The 21,613-nt window shown below is 46.9% G+C and overlaps 2 protein-coding genes across 14 annotated transcripts in view; one reads left to right on the plus strand and one right to left on the minus strand.

Annotated features, from left to right (window-relative positions):
* The window catches only part of SH3YL1 (SH3 and SYLF domain containing 1), a 28,934-nt gene extending 24,597 nt beyond the window's left edge, over nucleotides 1–4,337 (minus strand). For 2 of the 3 annotated variants that reach the window (XM_019751999.2, XM_074331606.1), the window contains exon 1: nucleotides 3,942–4,337. In XM_019751999.2, coding sequence (XP_019607558.2) covers nucleotides 3,942–4,335 — 394 coding nt within the window. In that variant the 5' untranslated portion in view covers nucleotides 4,336–4,337. The remainder of the gene's footprint in view (nucleotides 1–3,941) is intronic. The other variant, XM_074331607.1, reaches the window with a different exon arrangement.
* A 27-nt stretch (nucleotides 4,338–4,364) lies between these two features.
* On the plus strand, nucleotides 4,365–20,676 carry ACP1 (acid phosphatase 1). 11 transcript variants are annotated; one of them, XM_019752002.2, is made up of 6 exons: nucleotides 4,802–4,981; nucleotides 10,577–10,650; nucleotides 10,895–11,008; nucleotides 17,368–17,429; nucleotides 18,835–18,998; nucleotides 19,534–19,639. In XM_019752002.2, exons 1-6 carry the CDS (start codon nucleotides 4,939–4,941, stop codon nucleotides 19,539–19,541), a joined length of 465 nt encoding a protein of 154 aa, XP_019607561.2. In that variant the 5' UTR covers nucleotides 4,802–4,938; the 3' UTR covers nucleotides 19,542–19,639. The 11 variants fall into 11 exon arrangements, 6 of the variants coding, with proteins under 6 accessions (XP_019607561.2, XP_019607562.2, XP_019607560.1 ...); XM_019752003.2 differs by lacking the exon at nucleotides 10,895–11,008 and adding an exon at nucleotides 10,738–10,851 and having other exon boundaries at nucleotides 4,817–4,981; XM_019752001.2 differs by lacking the exons at nucleotides 10,895–11,008; nucleotides 18,835–18,998 and adding exons at nucleotides 10,738–10,851; nucleotides 19,758–19,975 and having other exon boundaries at nucleotides 4,828–4,981.
* Nucleotides 20,677–21,613: the final 937 nt, after the last annotated feature.

Consider the following 21,613-nt stretch of genomic DNA (forward strand, 5'->3'; position numbering starts at 1 on the left):
ATATGAGGGGTAGTCTGGTGCAGACCCGAGTCTTTTCTCAGCCCCAGCCTGAGCAGGGCGGCCTCCAGGGAGAACAGAGACCCAGACCTGCTGGACAATGAGAGCTCATAATGAAATGTCATGTTTCCGGCACTCGAGTGTGTGATTCGAGGCTCAGATCCTTACCTCTTTCCTTCCTACTGCCTCTGTGCTCTGCCCTCCAGGCCCCAGCAGTGCTTCTTACGACCTGCGGGCCCCTGCGGTGTCTTGTTCCTCCATCTAGATGCTCAGTGCACCTGACTGGGTTCGGAAGACGGAGGAAATCTGTCCCTTTTGCTGGACACCTGTCTTCTGTTACAGTCGGCACAAGTGGGCCTGTCCCCACGATGCTGCACTGCGCCTGAGTGACGCAGGGCATCCTGGGTGTACTCTGTGGGCCACAGCAGAAGTTCGTCACCACAATTGGTCTGTGACCAATGTGTGGCCAAGGGCTTGTGTGGGCACTACACAGCTACCTTTCCCCAGGCACTTGCTGCACATTTTGTCACCCAATGGGGAGCCTGAGGACAAAGCCAAGCCAAGGACCTTTTGACAAGAGTTGGAGTGAGCCTGGGGACCCTGCACTGCTGGCGGAAACCCAGGACTGGGCGGCCGCTGACAGTGGGAGTGGCTCTGAAGGGCTCAGTCACGCAGACCCTGCCTCGTTTTCTGCTCAAGCCAATTTGGATCAGATTTTCTGACATGTGCAGCTAAAGCACAGTAAATAACATAAATCTTACCCCCCCCACCCCCGCCAAGAGTTTCTACTTTGAACTCCATCACCCGAGTAGAGTAGAATTAAACCAAATAAGCAAATTCCACAGCGGAGAGCTGCTATTGCAAACATCCTGCCGCAGGGGAGGTTGCCCCTCGGAAACACTGCGGGGCTCAGATGCAGCCAGGAGGCCTGCCCACCATGGAGGTCTGTGTAGACAGTGGTGTCACTGAGAAATGGGGTGTTGACAAAGCTGGACGTGGTGAAGAGGCCATGGGTTCAGCAGAGCTACAGAGCCTGGCTAATTTGTCTTACTGACACAGCTTCTATTACATTTCTGATAAAACCGCCTTGCCTGGTCATAGTTACATACAGTGACTTCCTCTGGCAGAGCCAAGACATAATAGCAATTTAGCTATAAGGGTAATTCCGGTCCTCAGCGTCAAGTAAGGGCTCACCAACTCTTCCTCTCCGTTACTCACGCAGAGAGCGTGGTCCCATCAGAATGCTGCTGTCATTACACGGCTGAAACGATGAAGACAGCGGTCATTCGCAGAGGCCCCTTCAGTTTTAAATCCTGGCAGGTATCTGAACAGTGGCAAAAGTGCTAAGTCTCTCGAATACCAAGGCGAAGCAAATTCTCTATAAACATCTGAATTTCCTCCTGAGAGGAGGATAGCTGCCAAACCTCAAGCTAAGAATCTTAAATGTAAAGTATTCTTTAAAAATTAAAATGTTTGAAAATTTCATACTAAGACATTTTTTAAAAAATTACGAAGAGTTTATAAAATACTAGAGAGAAATTTTTTACTTTGGACATCGCAAAAGCTTGAAATGAGTTTAGGATGTGGAAGCAATTTACATCTTGATCATAGGGCAACAAACTCAGGGCCGGGGCCCCTGGGGGCAGACAGGGATATAGAATCCCACTTGAAGTAAATCGCCATGGGGGTGAGAAAACTGACTCATTTTCAATCTACCCTCCACCAGAGGTCTGGAACGAAAGCAAGGGGACAAAGGGCCCCTCCCCACCACATCATCACCAGAGTTCAGGGATTCCCAAACTTTCCTTCAGTTAAGAAACACCCAGTATATTAGTTTCCTCAATGGACTCTCAGTTACGAGAGGGGTACTTCTATGAAAAGTTCGTAAGTTTAGAAACAGTTTTCCAAATTTCCATTAATTAGACATTAATCACATTATCAAGCCTCACACGCTGTAATTTACAAGCAATGAAGGTTACTCACTAAATTGATAAAATCCCAATCAAAGGAATGCTGCTGAGGAAAGACTTAGAAGGAACTGATTACATCTTAGCCAAAATCAAAGGAGCTTTACCTCTCTGTGTGACCTTTAAGAGGCCTTTTGCTCAAAACCTTTACTAGACCCTCATAGTAAACACCACTGCCTGGTCACTACGGCCATTGTTTCTGAAACCAATTCTTACCTTTCACTGGCCTTGGTTTAACTACTTCCTTTGACTTAAGGAGACAAAGTTGTCAGTTCTAGAAATCAAAACCGGTCTCTCTGGTCAGATCATTAACCTTCCTAATCCAAATTGCTAGCTCAAACCTAAAACAAAACTAACCATTTGCATCCAAACATTTCTGCACCTCTGCTGCTCTTCTAGTCCCCTGACCCAGGTTCAGGTGGAAGGCTGAGAGGAGGGAGTGATGAGAAACGTAACTCTCAGCCTAAGGAAACCCTCCATTTATACTCACTTTACCCAAAACTGAAGTCATGTGATCCTGGCCCGGAACAGGACTACACAAGCCAGGTGGTCAGATCACTTGGTATAAAAAATGGCTTCTTCCAAAACAAACAAACAAAAAAAACACCTGTGAGCTTGGGTCTTAAATGACATGGGATTATGTCCTATCATGATGCTTTTGCCAACAGGACAAGGTTTGCAAGAGTTTCTGCGACCACCGTCCCTCAGCACACAGACAGCACTCTCCCCTTTCACCCACATCCACTTTTCTTTTCTTTCCTTTATTTCTAAATTGTGAGAAATCTCCAGAAAATAAAGATTGCCTACATGGGATAAAAGCATTGAATTGCTTTTGATGAGCAAAGATTTCCTTCAAATTATTTTTTCAGTCTTACAAAAGATGAGGGGTGGCATTTACACATTTCACAGAAATTTTGTTTGACTAGAACATTAGAAAACCAAATAACCAATTCTCCTTAGCATGGCAAACAGGGTGGAAGTTATAACTTCTTCTGCTTACTTTAACTCCGACGCAGTAACCTGTAAACACCTGCGCAGTCACTGCACAGGTATTCCCAGGGCAGGCCAGCACAGAGAGACCTGTGTTTCTCGGAAGTCATGCGCACAGGTTTTCTGACTAACTTTATTAATTCAGGCATCCCAATAAAAACACTCATGAGAACAGCAGTGCAGCACACCTGGGCCACCACATTTGGACTCCCTGTGAGCAGGGGTCCCATGTCTGTGTCTTCCTTCCAACTCTGCCGAGCAGCAGCAGTGGTGACACTGAAATATTTGTTGTAATGGAGTGAAAGTGACAAGTTTCCATCCAGCAAGGTAAATCTCATTACCTTATTGTCACCTACAAATTCAGAGCAGTTTCATACTTCTTGCAATAAGGCAAAGCCTCCTCTGCCACAGATCCACAGGGTCCCAGAGGCGGCAGGTGCTCACTCTTTTCACCTCTTTACCCCAAAATGTTTGGCCGATAACAGGGAGGGCCAGGTCAAAGTGTGGAGGGCACTTCTCTTAGGGGACCCCCACTGTGCACGTTACCCCATTTTCTGCCTCCTGCCCCCAGGAGTCGATCACACACCAAACTCAAACCTTCACCACCAAGCTCTAGAATGTCATCTATTGAAAAAATTGGAACGAAAAGATACTAACCCGTGGCTTTTCACATATTAGATATTTACAAATAACATAAAAGGATTTACAATCGTTAAAATACAAAGCTTAGGAAGAGCCTTCCTGTGAACTGAAACACTGGGGCTAGACTTGAATCAAAAACACTGTGGTGGGGAGTCCGGGACCCGCCTCACCCTCGTCTCTGTGTTAATATAATAGATGCGCAACAGCAAAAATCTCAGAATCACCGTTTCTCTTGCCCTCTTTCACCAACGATTGAACGTCTCCAGCTAAACTTTTTTAAAGGGGAAGGAGGAGGTGGCCCCGACCCAGGTCAGGCGCAGCGGCGTCGCCGACACTTGTACTCACTTGTGACCCCGGTCCCGGCCCGCGCCCGCGCCCCTCCACCTGCCGACACCAGCCCAGGAAGAGGAAGGGCTCGCTCGGCCGGGCTCCGCCTCCCAGGGCAGGGACCCGCCCCAGCGAGGCGCGCACCTGACTCAGGTAACGCGGGACAGAAACGGCGCAACTCGGTAAGAGCCGGGGCAGGAAGGTCTGCGCGCTCCTCCGTCCGCCCCAGGCGGCTTCCAAAGCGCCCTGTCTCTTTGGAGCTGAACAACCCTGACACGCCCGCCTGTCGGAGAGCGGACGGTTGTGCGCAGCGGTTGCGACCCAGGCGGCGCGGGAGCCCCTGGTCCGGGCGGGGCCCCTGGTCCCGTGCGGAGCCCGCTCGCGCCGTGTCACCGGCCTCACGTTCCAGCATCGAGGCCGAGGTGGGCGGGGCGCGTTGACATGAACCGCGACCGGACCCAGCGGGGCCCCTCACACGCCGGGACCTCGGGGGCCGTGGAGGCCCCGGTGCCTCCTGTGAGTGTCTGTAGCCGCAGAAGCCCAACCGGGACGGGGGCTGGCACCGTCCCCCACTGTCAGGCGATCACTCCGCACTGCGTCCCATCGCCTCCAGGGGGCGCCCGGCCACGCTCCCCCGGCCCCTCTCGGAACCCCACCCCACCCCGCCGTCCAGGTGACCGACGACCCCGCCTCTCCCGACCCCTCCCGGGCGCGCCCCTCCAGCGCTCCCGGTGCCTCTGGAACCCGGCTCTCCCGTCCCAGCCCCGAAGCCCCCTCCCTCCGCCTTCCGGGTGCTCCCGGCTCCGCCCCGACCCCGCCCCCTCCTGCACCCCTCCCCCATCTCCAGGCTACTCTCGGTCCCGCCTCCCGCTCTCATGGGTGAAACCTGACCGCGCAGGCGCGAGACCCAGCCGAAATCTGACGGCGCGAGCGCGAGGGGCGTGCTCAGTGCGCGTGCGCTGCGCCAGAAAAGTTCCGACGCGGTCAGTGGGCGCCTCTGCGTTTGCGCGGGAAGATGGCGGAGCGGGTCCCCAAGTCGGTGTTGTTCGTGTGTCTGGGTGAGACGGCGCTACTTGCCTGGAGGGTTGGGTGGGCCTCGTGCGCCGCGGGCTGCGCCCTGGGCCGGAGACGGTGACTGGGAGGCGGCCGGGCCCGGGCCCCGACGCCGGGCTGGTTTCGCCCCGCGCTCTCCCTTCGTGCCGCGTACCCGCCGGGCCCGCTGTGCGAGACCGGTGCCCTCCCCTTCCCAGTCCTAGCAAAGCCGGGTCACCTGTCACCTTTGCTTTCTCTCCGAAAGCCTGGGGCCTCTGGCTTTGGCCCCGGCCTCTCAGGTCGCGGTTCCGTCACCGGCGCAGCCCCCTCTGGGAGCGGCGTCACCCCTGCCCCGCGCGCTCCAAGCTCGGGGTGCGTCTCACCTGCAGCGCCCTCCCCACAAGCCAGGTCCTTTCCCTGCACTTCCCTTCGTCGGGTAGACCTGAGCCTGCTGGACTGCTGCCCTGCTTTAGGGGCCTCCCGAGGCCCTGAGCCCCGTGACAACGCCGGTTTGCTGGCCGGTCTCCGTGGCACGCGTGTAAGTGGATCTGAGCTCAAGGCAGATGAAGTGCGGGTGTTTGGGTTGTAAAAAACGCCAAGCCAGAGAGCTGATTCTCCTGATCGCTAGGTAACCAGCCCCACGTGCCGCTGTTCCACTTCTTCCTAGTACCTTCCACCCCAGAATTCTTTTCAGTCTGAGAATTTCAACAGTTAGCCTCCCTCAGCATAGAATTCATGTTCCCTCTAGTTTCTGGGGCACCGCCCCTCAGGACCGGGTCCCTCCCCGCTCCACCGCGTGTATGTCTTGCGCTCCTGAGAGAGGAAGGCCGGTTGCTTCACGTCTGACGAGCCTGCGTTTCCCAGGAGTCAAGTTCCCGCTGCCTTTCGTGCTGCACCTTCTGGAAGGCGACACAAGTCTGTCCGCCTGCCCACCGTGGCTCCCGTGCCTTTTCCTAAGCACCCCCGCTGGACACTGCCTGTCTTAAGCACTAGCTGCTCCCCAGCATGTTAGACGCTTGGTGCTTTTGGCCGTGTGGCTCTTTCTGGGCACCCATTGTGCGTTTTGCCTGGAAAGCCTTTCTGTCAGGTCAGACACTGTTCCCGCCCTTCCTTTCCCCAGGTCCTCTAGGTGGAGGGCTTGTTCCAGTGATCGTTTGTAGACACCTTTCGTTACGTAAATGTGGTTGTAATTGCTCGTTAGCTTCTTGAGAGCACCGCTAGAATTAGTCATCTTCAGGGCAGTAAAACTGGCTTATTTTTTTATTTCCAGCTTTAAGACAGTATGTGACGCTCACTAGGTATTTGCAGAATTGAATTTCTAGGAGAGGAGACGTAAAAGGGCCCCTTCGTCTCACTTTGATATTGGGCATCATTTCTTTCTTTTTTAATTGGGGAGTATTGGGGAACAGTGTGTTTCTCCAGGGCCCATCAGCTCCAAGTCATTATCCTTCAGTCTGGTTGTGGAGGGCGCAGCTCAGCTCCAAGTCCAGTCGCCGTTTTCAATCTTTAGTTGCAGGGAGTTGAACTGGCGACCTTGTTGAGAGCTCGCGCTCTAACCAGCTGAGCCACCCGGCTGCAGTGGTCGTCATTTCTTTTTTAAGCTCTCCACTGAAGGCTGACTGACAGAATGAACAGATTCATGAAAGGGCAGTCAGGTGCACCATGATATCTGTTAATGGGACATCTGTGCTTGTATGTTTGTCTTCCATACAATTTTGTTTGTTTTTTAGCAACGACTATTACCAGGCACTGGTCTGAGTGCCAGGGAGATAGTAGTGGCAAAACCAGAGAAACCCTGCCTCCCCGGGACTCACACCTTGTCATTAACAGCCCACTCACTCGATGCTTAGTTTCAATGGTTAGTGTCATGTTGAGAACAGAAAAGCAGGAAAGAGGGGATGGGAATGGAGTACAGTTTTCAATATAGGAGGCAGCGACACCTCACCTACAAGGTGACTTTTGAGCAAAGACTTGAAAGAAGTGAGGACACAAGCCTGGGGTATTGTGGAAAGGCATCCTGGGTCCAGAGGGAAGCAGTGAAGATTTTGAAGTGAACATGCTAGATCTGGTTCAAGAATTGGCATGGGCACAGGGGCTGGGCCTGGTGACCAGACTTTCCCAGCCAGGACCCTCATCTGTACCTGAGGCCTGGAAGACACTTGGAGTGACTTTTTTCTGTGGTCCGTGCATCCTGATGGGTACCATTCTCATCGGTAGGGCAGAAGTTAATTCCTCGCCTACAGAGAAAGCTCTGGGATGGGGTCTGCAGACTCTCTCTGTAAAGAGTCGGAGAGCAAGTATTACGTGCTGACCACTTAGATGGTTCGTTCACCCTGCCTCCTGTGCTCCAAAAATACTCATGAACCTGGGATTTCAATTCCATATAATTTTCTCATGTCACAAGATATTATTCTACTTTTGAGGGGTTTTTTTTCATCTATGTAAAAATGTAGAAGTTATTCTTAGCTCTGTGGGCTGTGCACAAAGGTGGTGTGTTGTGAGCCATGTTTTTGGAACCTCGTTTCAAAGCCTAAGGAGGACAGGTCTGGTGAGGCCATGTGAGGACAGAGCTTACTCTGAACTAGGTCAGTCTTTGGAGGATTCTGAATAGAGGTGGGAACTTAAAAAAAAAGTGTTGACATTAGCCCGAGGGGGGACCAGAGCGGGCCTGGTGGAGGTGGTGAGTAGTCCAGCTCGGGGGGAGACGTGCAGGGGCGATGTGGGAGGCCAGTGGCAGAGAGCCTGAACTTCTTTTGGCAAGATTATTAGAAGTGTTTTCTGTTTTTGTAAGATAGAGACGTACAGATGAGAGAGAATGTGCTGCTGTTGATCATGCCACAGCCGGCACAGTTGGAGGTGATAACATACTTTGTCCTACAAAAAACCGATGTTTACTGAGTGCGTGGTTGGTATGCTGGTGTCGGGCCTCATTGGCTGGGACCGACATCGCACCTACCCTTGGAGAATGTGGTGTTTTCTGAGTCTCTGTCCTCGAGACTAAGGTGTTGGATCAGTATATGTTAGACTGCCTAATTTGGAATAAACAGACTTAAGACTTCACAGATTGAACGTGTTTCTCTACAGAAGTCTGAGGATGACATTTTAAGTTTCACAACTTTTCCATAGGTGAAACCTGAAGTACTGTGTTTTACTGACATGCTCCATCTTTGAGTAACACAGGAATTTGGTGATGTCACCTTTTGAAATCAAGAGGTCAAGTGATAAGCTGGCAGGTTTCTTATTTGTTGGTATTTTAGGTCACAGAACTTCTAGTCTTTGTAGCAGGAAAGTGGATGAATATGCCTTAACTTCAAGGCAGTGAACAGTCCATGGCTTTGTCTTGTGGGAAAACTAAGAGGTTATTTTATAGTTAATTATAATCATTTGTAAAACGAAGCTAGTCTTTTTATTATGTCTTTAGATGCTGAGATACTAGGCATCTATTCTAGTGTTCCAAAATAATAACAGTTATCTTAGTTTGGAAAAATGATTGCTCTTAAAAGGATTCCCTGGGGTATATGGCGGCAAGTAAAATGATGATACACCTATGGGAAGCTTTCCGTAATTAAAATAGTGGGGGTGCTAATACCTGTTTTAAAAATTAGACAAAAATTTAGGATGTGGAGAGGAAAAACTTCACAGCACAAACTAGCTTCTAGAGGGCGTTCAGGGTTAATTCCTGTCTTCATGTAGAAGATGAATATTAAGTCAGTGAGTTGGTTTCACACAATAGCCAATTACCATGTTTCCCCGAAAATAAGACATACCCCGAAAATGAGCCCTAGTAGAGATCGACAGCCAGACATGCATTTAGTACGTTATGACGATGTTCCAAAAGATGATGACATGAATGTATTTGAATAAATGTAGATTGTTGTACATGAAAAAATAAGGCATCCCCTGAAAATATGCCTTAATATGTCTTTTGGAGCAAAGGTTAGTATGAGACCCGGTGTTATTTTCAGGGAAACGTGGTAGTTGTTTGTTGTCACAACAGTTTAGAAGATCTGTTGTTTATTGGAAATCAGAAGATTCTAACATTAGCAAAGAGTAAAGTCTGTCATCTAGTGCCGTCTACTCAGAGTTCTCTTTTCCCTCCCTTCGTGGTCTCTCACCAGCCCTAACTTCAGTTCCGATCTGTCCCTGGCTATTCCCCGTTGGCCTTGGAGGGTCTCAGTCTCCAGCTCTTCCATCCGTGGGTATTTCCCTAGCCGGTGCGAAGGGCCTGGTCTGTGTCTACAGCAGCTTTCTCTCCCCAGGGCCTGGCACGGTGCCTGCCTCGGAAGAGGTGGGCACACGAGATAATGTTTGTGGGACAGGCCTCATCACTCCTCTCCCCAGAACCTTCCGTGTCTTCCCACTGTGGCCGCAGTCAGTGGGAAGGTTAGGGTCCACCCAACCTTGGCCACAGGTTAGGGCCTCTGGGCCCGCCAGCTCCCATGCATTTACTCTCCGTGCCTGAAGCGGCCTTGCTGCCTCCTCACCCAGCTACCCCGACTTTCATGCCGCTTAAATCCTCCTCATCCCTTAAAGGTCAGCTCCACTCCTCCTCTTCTTCTGATGAGAAGTTTTCTTACTGTCTTCTTTATGCTTTTTAGAGTCTCTTCTGTAGAACGTTGCTCGTCAGTCAGCTTTACTTCCTGTTCTCGTCACCGTAAACTCTGTAGCTCCTGTAAATGCTTTGCTTTGCACATGGTAGAATATTTTGAGAGTGTTTCGTGTCTTACTTTTCCCCTGTGTAGTAAGGAATTTGGCCGCACCTGATGACAGGTGTGGCCTTTGTCCTGACTCCTGGGATGTCACCTCCAAGCCCCTTGAATTCCCTAGAAGCGGTGGGAGTGTCTTGTTCCCCAGGAGGTCCTGTACGGGAGGGGCTGAGGAGTGGGTGCCTTACAACCGCAGGCTAATAATTTGCTCAGTCATGCCTACTTAATAAAAACCCCAAGCCCCTCAACACGAGCCCTTGATGACAGGAGATGACACGTCCCTGAGGACCCAAGAGCTTTAAAATTCCTCCAGAATATGCTCTATACTTTCCAACTTTGGCTGGTTCTGCTTTGTATCTTTTGTTCTGGTAAAACTGCAATCATAAGGGCAGCGCTTTCCTGAGTTCTGGGTCCTTCTAGAGAATTCCAGAATTGCAGCTGTTGCTGGGCTCTGGGAGGCGTGGCAGCCTGGGCCTGCACCCCAACACAGTGGGCCAACACCTGGCTCTAGCACCAGGCAGGGCTTGGCACAGATCGTGCAGTGACGTCGGACTGCCATTAACGCCTGCATGTATTGTGTTGTGTCTTACCGTGTAGAATGTCCCTGAAAATACATACAGTAACTCTTGTATTTTAGGTAAATAGGCTGCTTGCAGCCACTTTGTTGATTTCTTGTCATTTGCATTTCAAGCACTTGAACAGTTGCTGTCAAATCATTGAACTTGGGTTCGGCCAGCTGTCCTCCAGAGGGTCTGGCGCCCTGGTCGTGTTCATGTTCTGCCTGGCTTTCCTTAGGGCAGTGTCACTGTGGTCGGGTGTGTGAAGTGGTTGGTGGGTCACGCCAGACTGCAAGTCAGCTCCTGCCCTTCCCTCAGGCCTGACGCTCACTTTCTGCCCTCCCCCCCCTTTCTTAAGGTAACATCTGTCGATCACCCATTGCAGAAGCAGTTTTCAGAAAGCTTGTCACTGATCAAAACGTTTCTGATGCTGTAAGTACCGTTCACTGTCTTGAAAGGCCAACCTGCATGCCTTTGGGGCAGGAAACTGCGAAAAAAACGTCTTTTCTTGTCCCACAGTGGAGGATAGACAGTGCGGCCACGTCCACATATGAGATTGGGAATCCTCCTGACTACCGAGGGCAGAACTGCATGAAGAAGCACGGCGTCCCCATGAGCCACGTCGCCCGGCAGGTACGGTGCCTCACGCGAAGGTGCTCGTGTGTTTGTGTTGCAGTGGACTGTGGACAGCGGTGCTGTTTCTGACTGGAACGTGGGCCGGTCACCAGATCCGAGAGCTGTGAGCTGCCTGAGAAACCATGGCATTGACACAGCCCATAAAGCCAGACAGGTAGACGAGCCCTTGCTTCATTCTAATACGTAGAGTCCTAACTTGGTACGCGGTGACGCGCTTGCCCAGGCGTCCCTGTTGTGAGTGCGTTTACTTACGGTCCGTTTACCTGCCCTGGGACCTGCTTGGTTTCACCCCTGGTTCCACAGTCCTGACAGACCATGGGGGTCTTGGAATTTCCTTACTAAAATGCACGTAATTACATACTTTGGGGCGGCAAGAGCCTGGCTGAGAGCTCGCCTCTGTATTTCTCTCTGTGTGGTCTCTGAGAATACTGGGACCGCCATGACCAGTCTGCTCCCATACGAACTGGCTGCTAGGACAGTGCCGTGTGACACGTCCAGGGACACTTGTCCGTGGTGCCCAGAGGTACTGCTGGTGTCACCCAGCAGGACCGTCTGTCTGCTCTGTCCAGTGGGGACCCCTGGCTGCAGGTGGCCGGTGTGATGGCGGGACTGAATCTTACAATTTCCCTGATTTAAATGGCCATCTGGAGCTGCCGGCACCTTCCTGGGCCGCAGGGCTCCAGCCTCGCATAACCACGGGACAGTGAGGTTTTCTTTCAGCATTCCTAGTGGGGACCTCGTGCCCACCGGCTGCACGCACAGTGAGTCACTAGCACCATGCCAGAACCTTCTAGAACCGCAGGGGCCAGCTCCTAAAGAAATTGGCTCCATTTCTGACACAAAACACCTCGTATGCTGTTCTGCAGGAACATTTTTACCACTGTGACTGTTTTATGGAGATCCAGTTGGATTTGTTTTTTAAATCTATGGCTTCCTTTTGTATTCAGCCTAAGGAAGCGTACTGGCTTGTAGGCCCAGCCTAGCTGTGGGCTGGTGTCAGAGCATGGGCCATGTCCAGAGGTGGGCTTTGGGGGCTTTCAAACCAGAAGCTGAATGTCTTGAAAATCAGTTGTCAAATACATTGCACGTTCATAGGATGGATGGCACGTAAGAACCATAGTTTAGTACTAGTGGTTGAATCAGAACTTTTTGTAAGCCTGGGCAAAGATGCTTTAATTGTGGTTATAGTGAATCTTGTAAAGCTCTTCAAATTGCTTTGCCATACAGCATTGAATTTTTAATTTTGATCAGCTCAATTTGTATCCTGTCCATTACTTCATTAGGGAAAGGAGTGGTTGGAGAACCCATTTTGCAGATCAAGAAACTGAGTTCTGGAGAGAAAATAAATGACTTATTGAAGGTTACCCAGCTTCAAATGGTAGATCTGGGGTTTGATCACCAGTTTATTTGTTTTAATAAAAACATATCGAGGTATGAGCCAGAAAATCCACAAAACAAAATGTCTTAGAAACACTTTTAGTACATTACTGATGACTCAGAAATTAGCAGTGCACACATTGTTTTTGGCTTAGGTAACTTACTATGGGATATATGAACTTCTGGTTTCTGGCTCTGTCATTCGACTGTGTGTTTACAATTTACTATTTAAATTAACTACTTCAAGGACCTGACCCTTTCTTAAATGGAATTTTCATTGGACAGAAGGTTAAACATTTAATCGTTTGTGCATTCTAATCTCTTCGAGCTTTGGCATACTTTGCCAGTTTCTTTTTTCTATTTTTTTTAAGAATATAGATATCTTTTTAAGGAGTTCTTCAGAATTGTGAGCAATCATACTTTTACATTTTCTATTTTTCGCCAAGATTGGATGATTTTTTGTGCACTATTATGTAATAAAAGTGTGTACCAATATGTACTTTAAATACACGACATAAAAGCTACAAACTTTATTTTTTAAGAAAACTTGTAATTATCAGTTTTAGAAGTAGTGTTTCTACAGAATCTTTTTTTTTGCCTGTTTCTTTTCCTGTTGCTTTTAAGAAAATTTTCTCAATGATTTTTTAAAAAAATTCTGAAGCACTAGTAAAGTATGTTTTATAAATTAGTATCACATCAGATCTTGAATTTTTTAGAGTCTTGCTAATGTTTACAGGTTTTCTCTTTAGCAGTTGTCCCAATTTGTATGAGAACTATTCTATTGCATTTCGTAAAGTATTAATTTTCCCAGTACTTTCCACTTGGGTTTAATAAATAAAATGCATTTCGGGTGCTTTTTTCTTTTTAATGAATGCAGTCAGCTCTCTTAAGTAAGTGAACGCTCACGTCCGGTTAGTTCTGTGGAGATGTTTACTTTATCGTACATTCTTTCCTCTTTTCAGTAAACGTCTTTGACGTGTTCGCAGATTGTCAGTGTCAGCCCAGTACATTTTTACAGCATGAACAGCACTGCCCCCTCTGCTCCAGAGGTCACCACTGAAGTGTGTCCTATCGTTCCAGCTTCATGGCAGTGGGTCCTGTAATGTGTAATCTGCCCATCAGCTTCTCTCGGGTTCTCCATGGTGTGCCTTATGGCCGGGCTTACTCACATACATGCCGGACTCGGTCATTTCACAGCTGTGCTGCAGCTTGTGCCCACCCTGCTTTGGTTTCCAGCTTGGGACTCAGTGCTGCTGTGAATGTTTCTGTATGTGTCTCTTCAGGGGAAACCGGTGTGCAGTTCTCTCAGCTGCACACCCAGCGTCTCACACGTGTCAGGGTTGGGAGCACCAGGGCCTAGGATGTTAAGTACTTGTCGAGGGAAAAGCAGAGTAAAATACCGAAGGGGGTTGAATGTGTGGCATTTGGTTTCATTTTATTTTTTAAATTTATTTTTCAATTACAGTTGACACAGTGTTATATTAGTTTCCAGTGTATAGCACAGTGGTTAGCCTTTTCTGTGCCTTACAAGGTGATCACCATGAGCCTGGTACCCACCTGGCACCACACACAGTTATTACAGTATCAGTGACTGTATTCCCTCTGCTGTACTTACATCCCTGTGACTTTTATAACTGGCAGTTTGTACTTACTAATCCCTTTCGCTTTTTTTACCCATTTCCCCATCTCCTCCCATCTGGCAACTATCAGTTTTCTGTGTCTATGAGTCTGTTTCTGTTTTGTTTGTTCATTTATTTTCTTTTTTAGATTCTATGTATAAGTGAAATCATATGGTTTTTGTCTTTGTCTGACTTAATCCACTTTGCATAATACTCTCTAGGTCCCTCCATAGTGTCTCAAATGGCAGGATTTCATTCTTTTTTTATGGCTGAGTAATACTCCATTGTATAAATGTACCACAATTTCTTTATCCAGTCATCTATTGATGGGCACATGGGTTGCTTCTATGTCTTGACTATTGTAAATAATGCTGCAGTGAACATAGGGGTGCAGATATCTTTTTGAATTAGTGGTTTGGATTTTTTCACGTAAATACTCAGAAGTAGAAATGATGGGTCCTAAGGTAATTCTATTTTTAATTTTTTGAGGAAGCTCCACACTGTTTTCCGTAGTGGCTGCACCAATCTGCAATCCCACCAACAGTGCAGGAGCGTTCCCTTCTCTCCACAGCCTCATCAACACTTGTTGTTTGTTGACTTACTGATGATGCCATTCTGACAGGAGTGAGGTGGTATCTGATTGTGGTTTTGATTTGCATTTCCCTGATGATTAGTGACGTTGAGCATCTTTTCATATATCTGCTGACCATGTGCATGTTCTCTTTGGCGAAATGTCTATTCAGGTCCTTTGCCCATTTATTTATGGATTATTATTTTTTTGTTATGTATGGGTTCCTTATATATTTTGGATATTAATCCCTTATTGAATGTATCATTGGCAAGTATCTTCTCCCGTTCAGTAGGTTGCTTTTCTGTTTTGTTGGTGATTTCCTTTGCAGTGAAAAAACTTTAATTTGATGTAATCCCATTTGTTTATTTTTCCTTTTGTTGCCCTTGCCCAAGGAGACATATCCAAAAATATTCTGTGGGGTGGCCAGTTAGTTTAGTTGGTTAGAGTGCGGTGTTAATAACTTTGCCGGTTTGATCCCCGCATAGGCCACCGTGAGCTGTGCCCTCCTTAAAAAAAAAAAAAAAAAATTCTGCTAAGACCAGTGTCAAAGAGTTTACTGCCTATATTTTTTTCTAGGACTTTTATGGTTTTAACTATCTTGCATTTATGTCTTTAATACATTTCGGGTTTAAATTTGTATATGGTGTAAGAAAGTAGTTTAGTTTGATTTGTTTACACACATACCCAGTTTTCGCAACACCATTTATTGAAGAGACTGTCTTTACCCCATTGTACAGTTGTGTCTCCTTTGTCATAGATTAACTGATCATATAAGTGAGGGTTTATTTCTGGGCTCTGTGTTCTTCTGTTCATTGATCGCTGTGTCTGTTTTTATGTCAATATCATGCTGCTTTGATTACTATAGCCTTAGTATAGTTTGATATCAGGTAGCGTGATACCTCCAACTTTGTTCTTCTCAATATTGCTATTTACTATTTGGGGTTTTTTGTGGATCCATATAAATCTTAGGATTATTTGTTCTAATTCTGTGAAAAATGCCGTTGGTATTTTGATAGGGATTTAATCTGTAGATTGGTTTGGGTAGTGTGAACATTTTAACAATGTTAATTCTTTCAATCCATGAGCACAGTATACCCTTCCATTTATTTGTATCTTCAACTTCTGTTTCAGCAAAATGTTCTAGTTTTCCAAGTATGGGTCTTTCACCTTCTTGGTTAAATTTATTCCTAGATTTTGGTTTTGTTTTGTTTTGTTTTTTGATGAAATTATAAATGGGATTGTTTTCTTAATTTGTCTTTCTGGTAGTTTGTTATTGGTGTATAAAAATGCAACCAATTTCTCAATATTAATTTTGTATCCTGCTACTTTACTGAATTGAGTTATTCGAATAGTTTTTGGTGGAATCTTCAGGATTCTCTGTATAGCATCATGTCATCTGCAAATAATGACAGTTTTACTTCTTCCTTTCAATTTGGATGCCTTTTATTTCTTTTTCTTGTCTGATTGCTGTGTAGCTGGGACTTCCAGTAAGTACTATGTTCCATAAAAGTGGTGAAAGTGGGCATCCTTGTCTTATTCTGTGTCTTACAGGAAAAGCTTTTAGCTTTTCACTATTTGAGTTTGAGGTCAGCTGTGGGTGTGTCATATGTGGCCTTTCTTATGTTGAGGTGTGGTCCCTCCATCCCCGCTTTGCTGAGAGTTTTATCATAAATGGGTGTTGGATTTTGTCAAATGCCTTTTCTGCATCTATTGATATGATCATATTACTTTTTTCCTTGAGTGCAGTAAATCTTTTGTTTTTGTGACATGTCCATGAACCAACCTTGCGTATCAGGAATAAATCCTACTTGATTGTGGTGTATGATCTTTTTAATGTATTGCTGAATTTGGTTTGCTAATATTTGGTTGAGGATTTTTGCATCTATGTTCTTCAGGGATATTGGCCTGTAATTTTCATTTTTGTAGTGTCTCTGTCTGGTTTTGGTATCAGGATAATGGTGGCCTCCTCGAATGTGTTTTGGAGCTTTCCTTCCCTCTTCAGTTTTTTGGAAGAGTTTGAGAAGGATAGATACTAATTCTGCGAATATTTGGTAATAATACTCACCTGTAAAACCATCTGGTCCAGGACTTTTGTTTGTTGGGAGTTTTTGATTACTGATTCGATTTCGTTAGTAGTAATCAGTCTGTTCAGATTTTCTGTTTCTTCCTGATTCAGTCCTGGAAGATTGCATATTTCTAGGAATTTTATCTATTTCTCCCAGGATGTCCAATTTTTTTTGGCATATAATTATTTGCTGTGTTTCCTTATAATCTTTTGTATTTCTGTGGTGTCAGTTGTCACTTCTCTTTCATTTCTGATTTTATTTGGGCCCTCTCTTTTTTCTTGATGAGTTTGGCTAAAAGTTTATCAAATTTTGTTTATCTTTTGAAAGAATCAGCTCTTAGTTTCATTGATCTTTATTATTATATTGTTTAGTCTCTATTTCATTTATTTCTGCTCTGATCTTTATTGTTCCCTTCTACTCACTCTGGGCTTTGCTCTTTTTCTAGTTACTTTAGGTGTAAGGTTAGATTGTTTATTTGAGATTGTTCTTATTCTTGAGATAGTCTATGTTGCTATGAATTGCCTTCCTAGGAATGCTTTTGCTGTGTCCCATAGATTTTGGGTCATTGTTTATTTCATCTGTATGACATTTAAATGTGTTAATTGAATTATACATTGTTACTTAGAAATTGAAGATGAAATATAAACTTTGTGTTTATGTGTTACATCATGTTATATTTACAACAGGAACTTTATAATATAAAATTTCTTTGCAATACAATTTTAGGAAATAGGTTAACTCTGTATTCATTTTAAAGTACCCTAAATTTCAATTTTGAGTAACAGGTTCTCATAGAGCAATTTTTTTTCTGCTTTGGATCCTCTAGACTTGATTGGTATAAATATAAACACTGTGTTTTTGACTTCTTATTTAATTTTAGGTTACCAAAGAAGACTTTGCCACATTTGATTATATACTATGTATGGATGAAAGCAATCTGAGGTAATCACCTTTTTAAAGGGTATTTCTGTTCAACTCTTATTTCAGTGGTGGGCCAAGTAGTTAGTTGCCCAAAGTGACTTTTTTTATTATCCTAAAGTTTTAATAGATGGTGATCGTTACAGACACAGAATTAGTTTTTTTAAGAATAGTAAGAAATTCAGAAAGTAATTTAGGATTGTCTTAGGGGGGTGTATTTACAAAGAGACAGAGCCTTAGAGAAGGGAGAGCTCAGTTAGCTTTAATTTGAAGACCAGCTGGGTGGTGAGAGAGTTTTGTACATGGCAGAGTCTGATTTCCCAGGGTGGTGAGTGTCATGGCTGCAGTGATCCACGGACAATGTCGTGTTTCATTGTGTTTCCCATCTTATTCCCCCTTTACTGCTGCGCCCCCCCCCCAAAAAGAAAGGAGGACCAATAGAAGAGAAAACTTCTTACTCTATTTAAATTGTTGATTGCCTTCATTGTTTAGAAAACAAAAACTGACAGACGAGGGTATTAGACAGAAATGGCCGGCCATGACACAAACTGTTACGTGCTCTGCATGCCACAGCACATGGTCCCTAGGTTTGCACTGGTACCCCTCTCGTCAGAGGAACTTGAGGCACAGGGAGGTTGGGGTCTATGCCCAAGTTCACGACGTGGTAGGTCTGGTGGCATTTTAGCCTGTGCTCTGTGAAGCCTCCCGTGAGCCGCACTTTCCACCGGGCCCTGTCGCTTCGTGTGCATTTGAGCCCAGGGGATTTGTTGTATTTGGGCAACAGGGAAGCTGTGTGCCTGTCACAGTGCAGGCACTGTAAACAGTAACGAGAAGACTTTCATGCTGCCTGCCCTCGTGACGTTTAGTCTGGTGTGGGCTACAGCAATAAGATAAAATTACACCTAATGGAGAAAGACTGTGATATAATGTGGTCATGCCAAAAATTAGTGACTACAGTGTATTGTACCAGCTTAGAAGCAGGCTCCGGTTAGGTGATCAGATGGACTGTCCCAAGGTGTTCAGGTGTGAGACCTGTGTGCTGTGTGCTGCTCCTCACACGACAGCTTTTCCTGTGCACTGTGCTCGGAACCACGGCTGGTCCCCCTGCATCCCCTCAGCCCTCTGCACCCCCTCAGCCCTCTGCACCCGCAGGAAGCCACTGACTGACACCGATGCTGATTCATAACTCTCCCATATGTTTGATGAAGAGAAACTGTCTCTGCTTTAGTTAGTTACCTTTGTACACGGGACAGATGTGGATAGAACAGCTTGTCTTATGTTTTTGTTAATCAGGACCCTCGTTAAAATACGTAGGTGTTTTGTTTTTCAGTTGTGAATTTCTTTGGTTTTCATTTTTGTCACTTACACAGTAGCTTAGGTATTACAGTATCTCATTAGAAAACTTGCTGGTAACGGGATCCACCGGCAGGCGTACTGGGAGACCTGCACTGTTTCTGGAAATTGCTGAGCCCGCTCCCCGCTGCGCTCCTTCCTGTTTGCCAGCGCCCCTTGCCGAATGTTGCTGTGAGGCCAGGTTTCCCGTGAGACCAGTGCCCAGCAGGGATTTGCTTACTACCTGGAGGAGCCCTCAAAGTGAGCTCTGGGAAGGCTGCCTCTTGTGGCAGAGTGAAAGCTGGAGGTGGGAGGTGTCGGGGGAGCGGAGCTGCTTCCAGCTGGGGTGGGGGGCCTGAGGCGTAAAAGCAGGAAGCTCAGTCACTGAACGGGAACCGCCACATGAGATGCTGGAGACAGCTCGGCCGGAGCTGGCCGCCCTCCACGACTGAATTTATAGGCTGTGTGAGCTCCGTTCTGTCATCTGTTTAATATCTGACACGGTCTTTTTGATTGTCTGTCTCCATATGTCCTTCCTGGTAGAAAGCACCGGTCTTCTCTGGCTTCGGGATGCGTGTTCTGCGTAGTTTGTGGAGAGCCGCTGTTGCAGGAAGAGACAGGAACCTGTGGCCTAAGCTGCATGGGGGTCATACAGATGTGCCGAGTGTTTGATTTCTTTGTAAATCAGCCACCTTGGCTGGATTTTCACGTGGACATTGCATACAACCCTAGCAAATGTCTCTGTTTAACTTGAAACCAGAGATCAGGAAACTAAGTTCATGTTTTAATTTTACAGAGACCTGACTAGGAAAAGTAATCAAGTGAAAAACAGCAAAGCTAAAATCGAACTACTTGGGAGCTATGATCCAGAAAAACGACTTATTATTGAGGACCCCTACTACGTAAGTACCGTTGTAGTTCTCACGAGCAGACGTGAGCCTGTGGGTCCTGCCCTGGGCGGCCATGGGTCGAGGCTCTGGGCATCTGGTTAGGCGGCTCTGTCCGTTTTCCTCCTTTCAGGGGAACGACTCCGACTTCGAGACTGTGTACCAGCAGTGTGTGCGGTGCTGCAGGGCCTTCCTGGAGCAGGCCCGCTAGCTGTCCCCCGCGCTGCCCGTCGGGCCAGGGCCGGCGCTGCGACTCCAGCCGACCTGCTGTTTCTGGTCTTAAAATGTAGTTGTAGATGGAAACCAGTTGTTGTGTTTGGCCAAAGAATAAATAAATATCTTGGACTCAGACCATCTGTGGGGCCCGTGAAGTGTTCTTGGACCAGTGGAGCCTCCCCTTCTCCAGTCACAACCAAACCCTGCCACAGCCCAGCAGAACATAACGAGTCAGACATCACGGTGGCCCAGAGTGCTGTGCGCTGACTCTTCCCGACGTCTGTGGACGGCCTGGGGACAAGCAGCGTGTCCCTGACCCCCTCTGTGTGCACCAGGCCTGTTGTCCAGCAGCCTGGACAGGACGTGTGGGCCCCCACACATGCGTGCATATTCGCATATTTAAGATAGGACAGAAAGCTTTATGGCATTTGTCTCAGCACCTGGGACTGCCTAGTTTCTGTCTAGTTCATTTCATGGAGAAGTCGTCTTACTTGCTCCCATTTGAGCCCCTTTGCCTCCGGAGTTTAATTATATCCAACAAGAAGGACCAGTGTGTGCTGGTCCATCTGATGGTCGGTTTGAGGGCGTGTCTGCCTTCGGATGCGTATGTAACCCGAGTGTCAAACATGCATTAGCTTAGGTAGAAAAAATAATGAAAAAGTTGGGAAAAGTTCCTATGTTGGAATGCTTATATATTGATATTCTTCCATCAGTGCTTAATTTATGGGCAAGTAAAGGTAATTTCTCTGTACTTTGAGATAACTAATTTAAAATTCATATGGCTATATGTCAGAAAAGACTTTTCAGAATAAACGGGGCAAATTATAAAAATGCAACTAAGGTGTATGTCTGGTGTCTGCCTGCTTTTTTATTGACAAGTGAAGAAAGTTAGAAAACGATGCCTTTAGCATCCCTTTCAAATGATCTGTGATGTTGTATGTGCACGTTTATCTTCCGTGTCAGGAAGTAAAATGTGAAGTTCCTTGCTTCCACTTACAATCATGTCCATTTGTGAAAAAGGTTCGAGGCCCCTGCAGCCAGCACCCTGGCCTGACCCCACGGTCAGTGGGCGTGCAGTCTCCCGGGGTGGCCCCTGCATGTCCCAGCTCGTCTTCACCCCCATTCCTGGTTCCTGACCCGAAAGCCTGGCGAGCCCTCAGTCCGGTCAGTCCTCGTCGTGACTCTGGGGCGTCAGAAGGGGCTGCCTACCGGGTGCCTGCTTCTTCTGGGTGCTGGGGACTCCCTGTCCTCAGTATCCTTGGGGTCCCAGGTGGGGTGTTTAGTCCTGAACCCAGGTGTGCCTGAAGGGTGAGCAGGTAGCCGGCCCACCACTGCGCTTGTGGGGGGTAGGGGGACAGCAAGACTGGGGGTGGCTCCCTGGAATCCGAGAATCTTACCGTGTAAACTTCCTCGGACATACAGGCAATTTGAGAGGTTCAACAGGTTGAGAATTTGATAATGATAAAGAATTGAAAAAAAAAAGTTACATAATTAGCCACAAAACGTGGGGTTAAGTAAGAGCACTTCAGAAATTACACCCTGGCCTGGTCATCGGACAGTTGTTACTAAGCACAAAAGGGAGATGCTTCTTACGTTTTTCTGTTCCTTTATTTTCTTAAATGAAGCCCTGTAGCTTGTTTTCTTGAATGTTTACATTTGTGTCTCTAATATGGAGCATCAGACGTCATGGCTGCCCCCAGATGTGTCTTGTGAGCAGACTCACTGCTGAATTCACTTGTCTTTAAATTGGAGCCACTTAGACTTGGTCAGATA

This window comes from Rhinolophus sinicus, linkage group LG05, assembly GCF_036562045.2.
Source record: "Rhinolophus sinicus isolate RSC01 linkage group LG05, ASM3656204v1, whole genome shotgun sequence".
NCBI lineage: Eukaryota > Metazoa > Chordata > Mammalia > Chiroptera > Rhinolophidae > Rhinolophus > Rhinolophus sinicus.

What these genes read in the sequence shown, in the direction of transcription:
- ACP1 (XM_019752001.2), top strand. Translation starts at nt 4,939, where the DNA reads ATGGCGGAGCGGGTCCCCAAGTCGGTGTTGTTCGTGTGTCTGG. An exon ending in ATGGATGAAAGCAATCTGAG is followed by an intron (nt 17,430 to 19,533) that starts GTAATCACCTTT and finishes TTAATTTTACAG; the next exon opens with AGACCTGACTAGGAAAAGTA. An exon ending in TTATTGAGGACCCCTACTAC is followed by an intron (nt 19,640 to 19,757) that starts GTAAGTACCGTT and finishes TCCTCCTTTCAG; the next exon opens with GGGAACGACTCCGACTTCGA.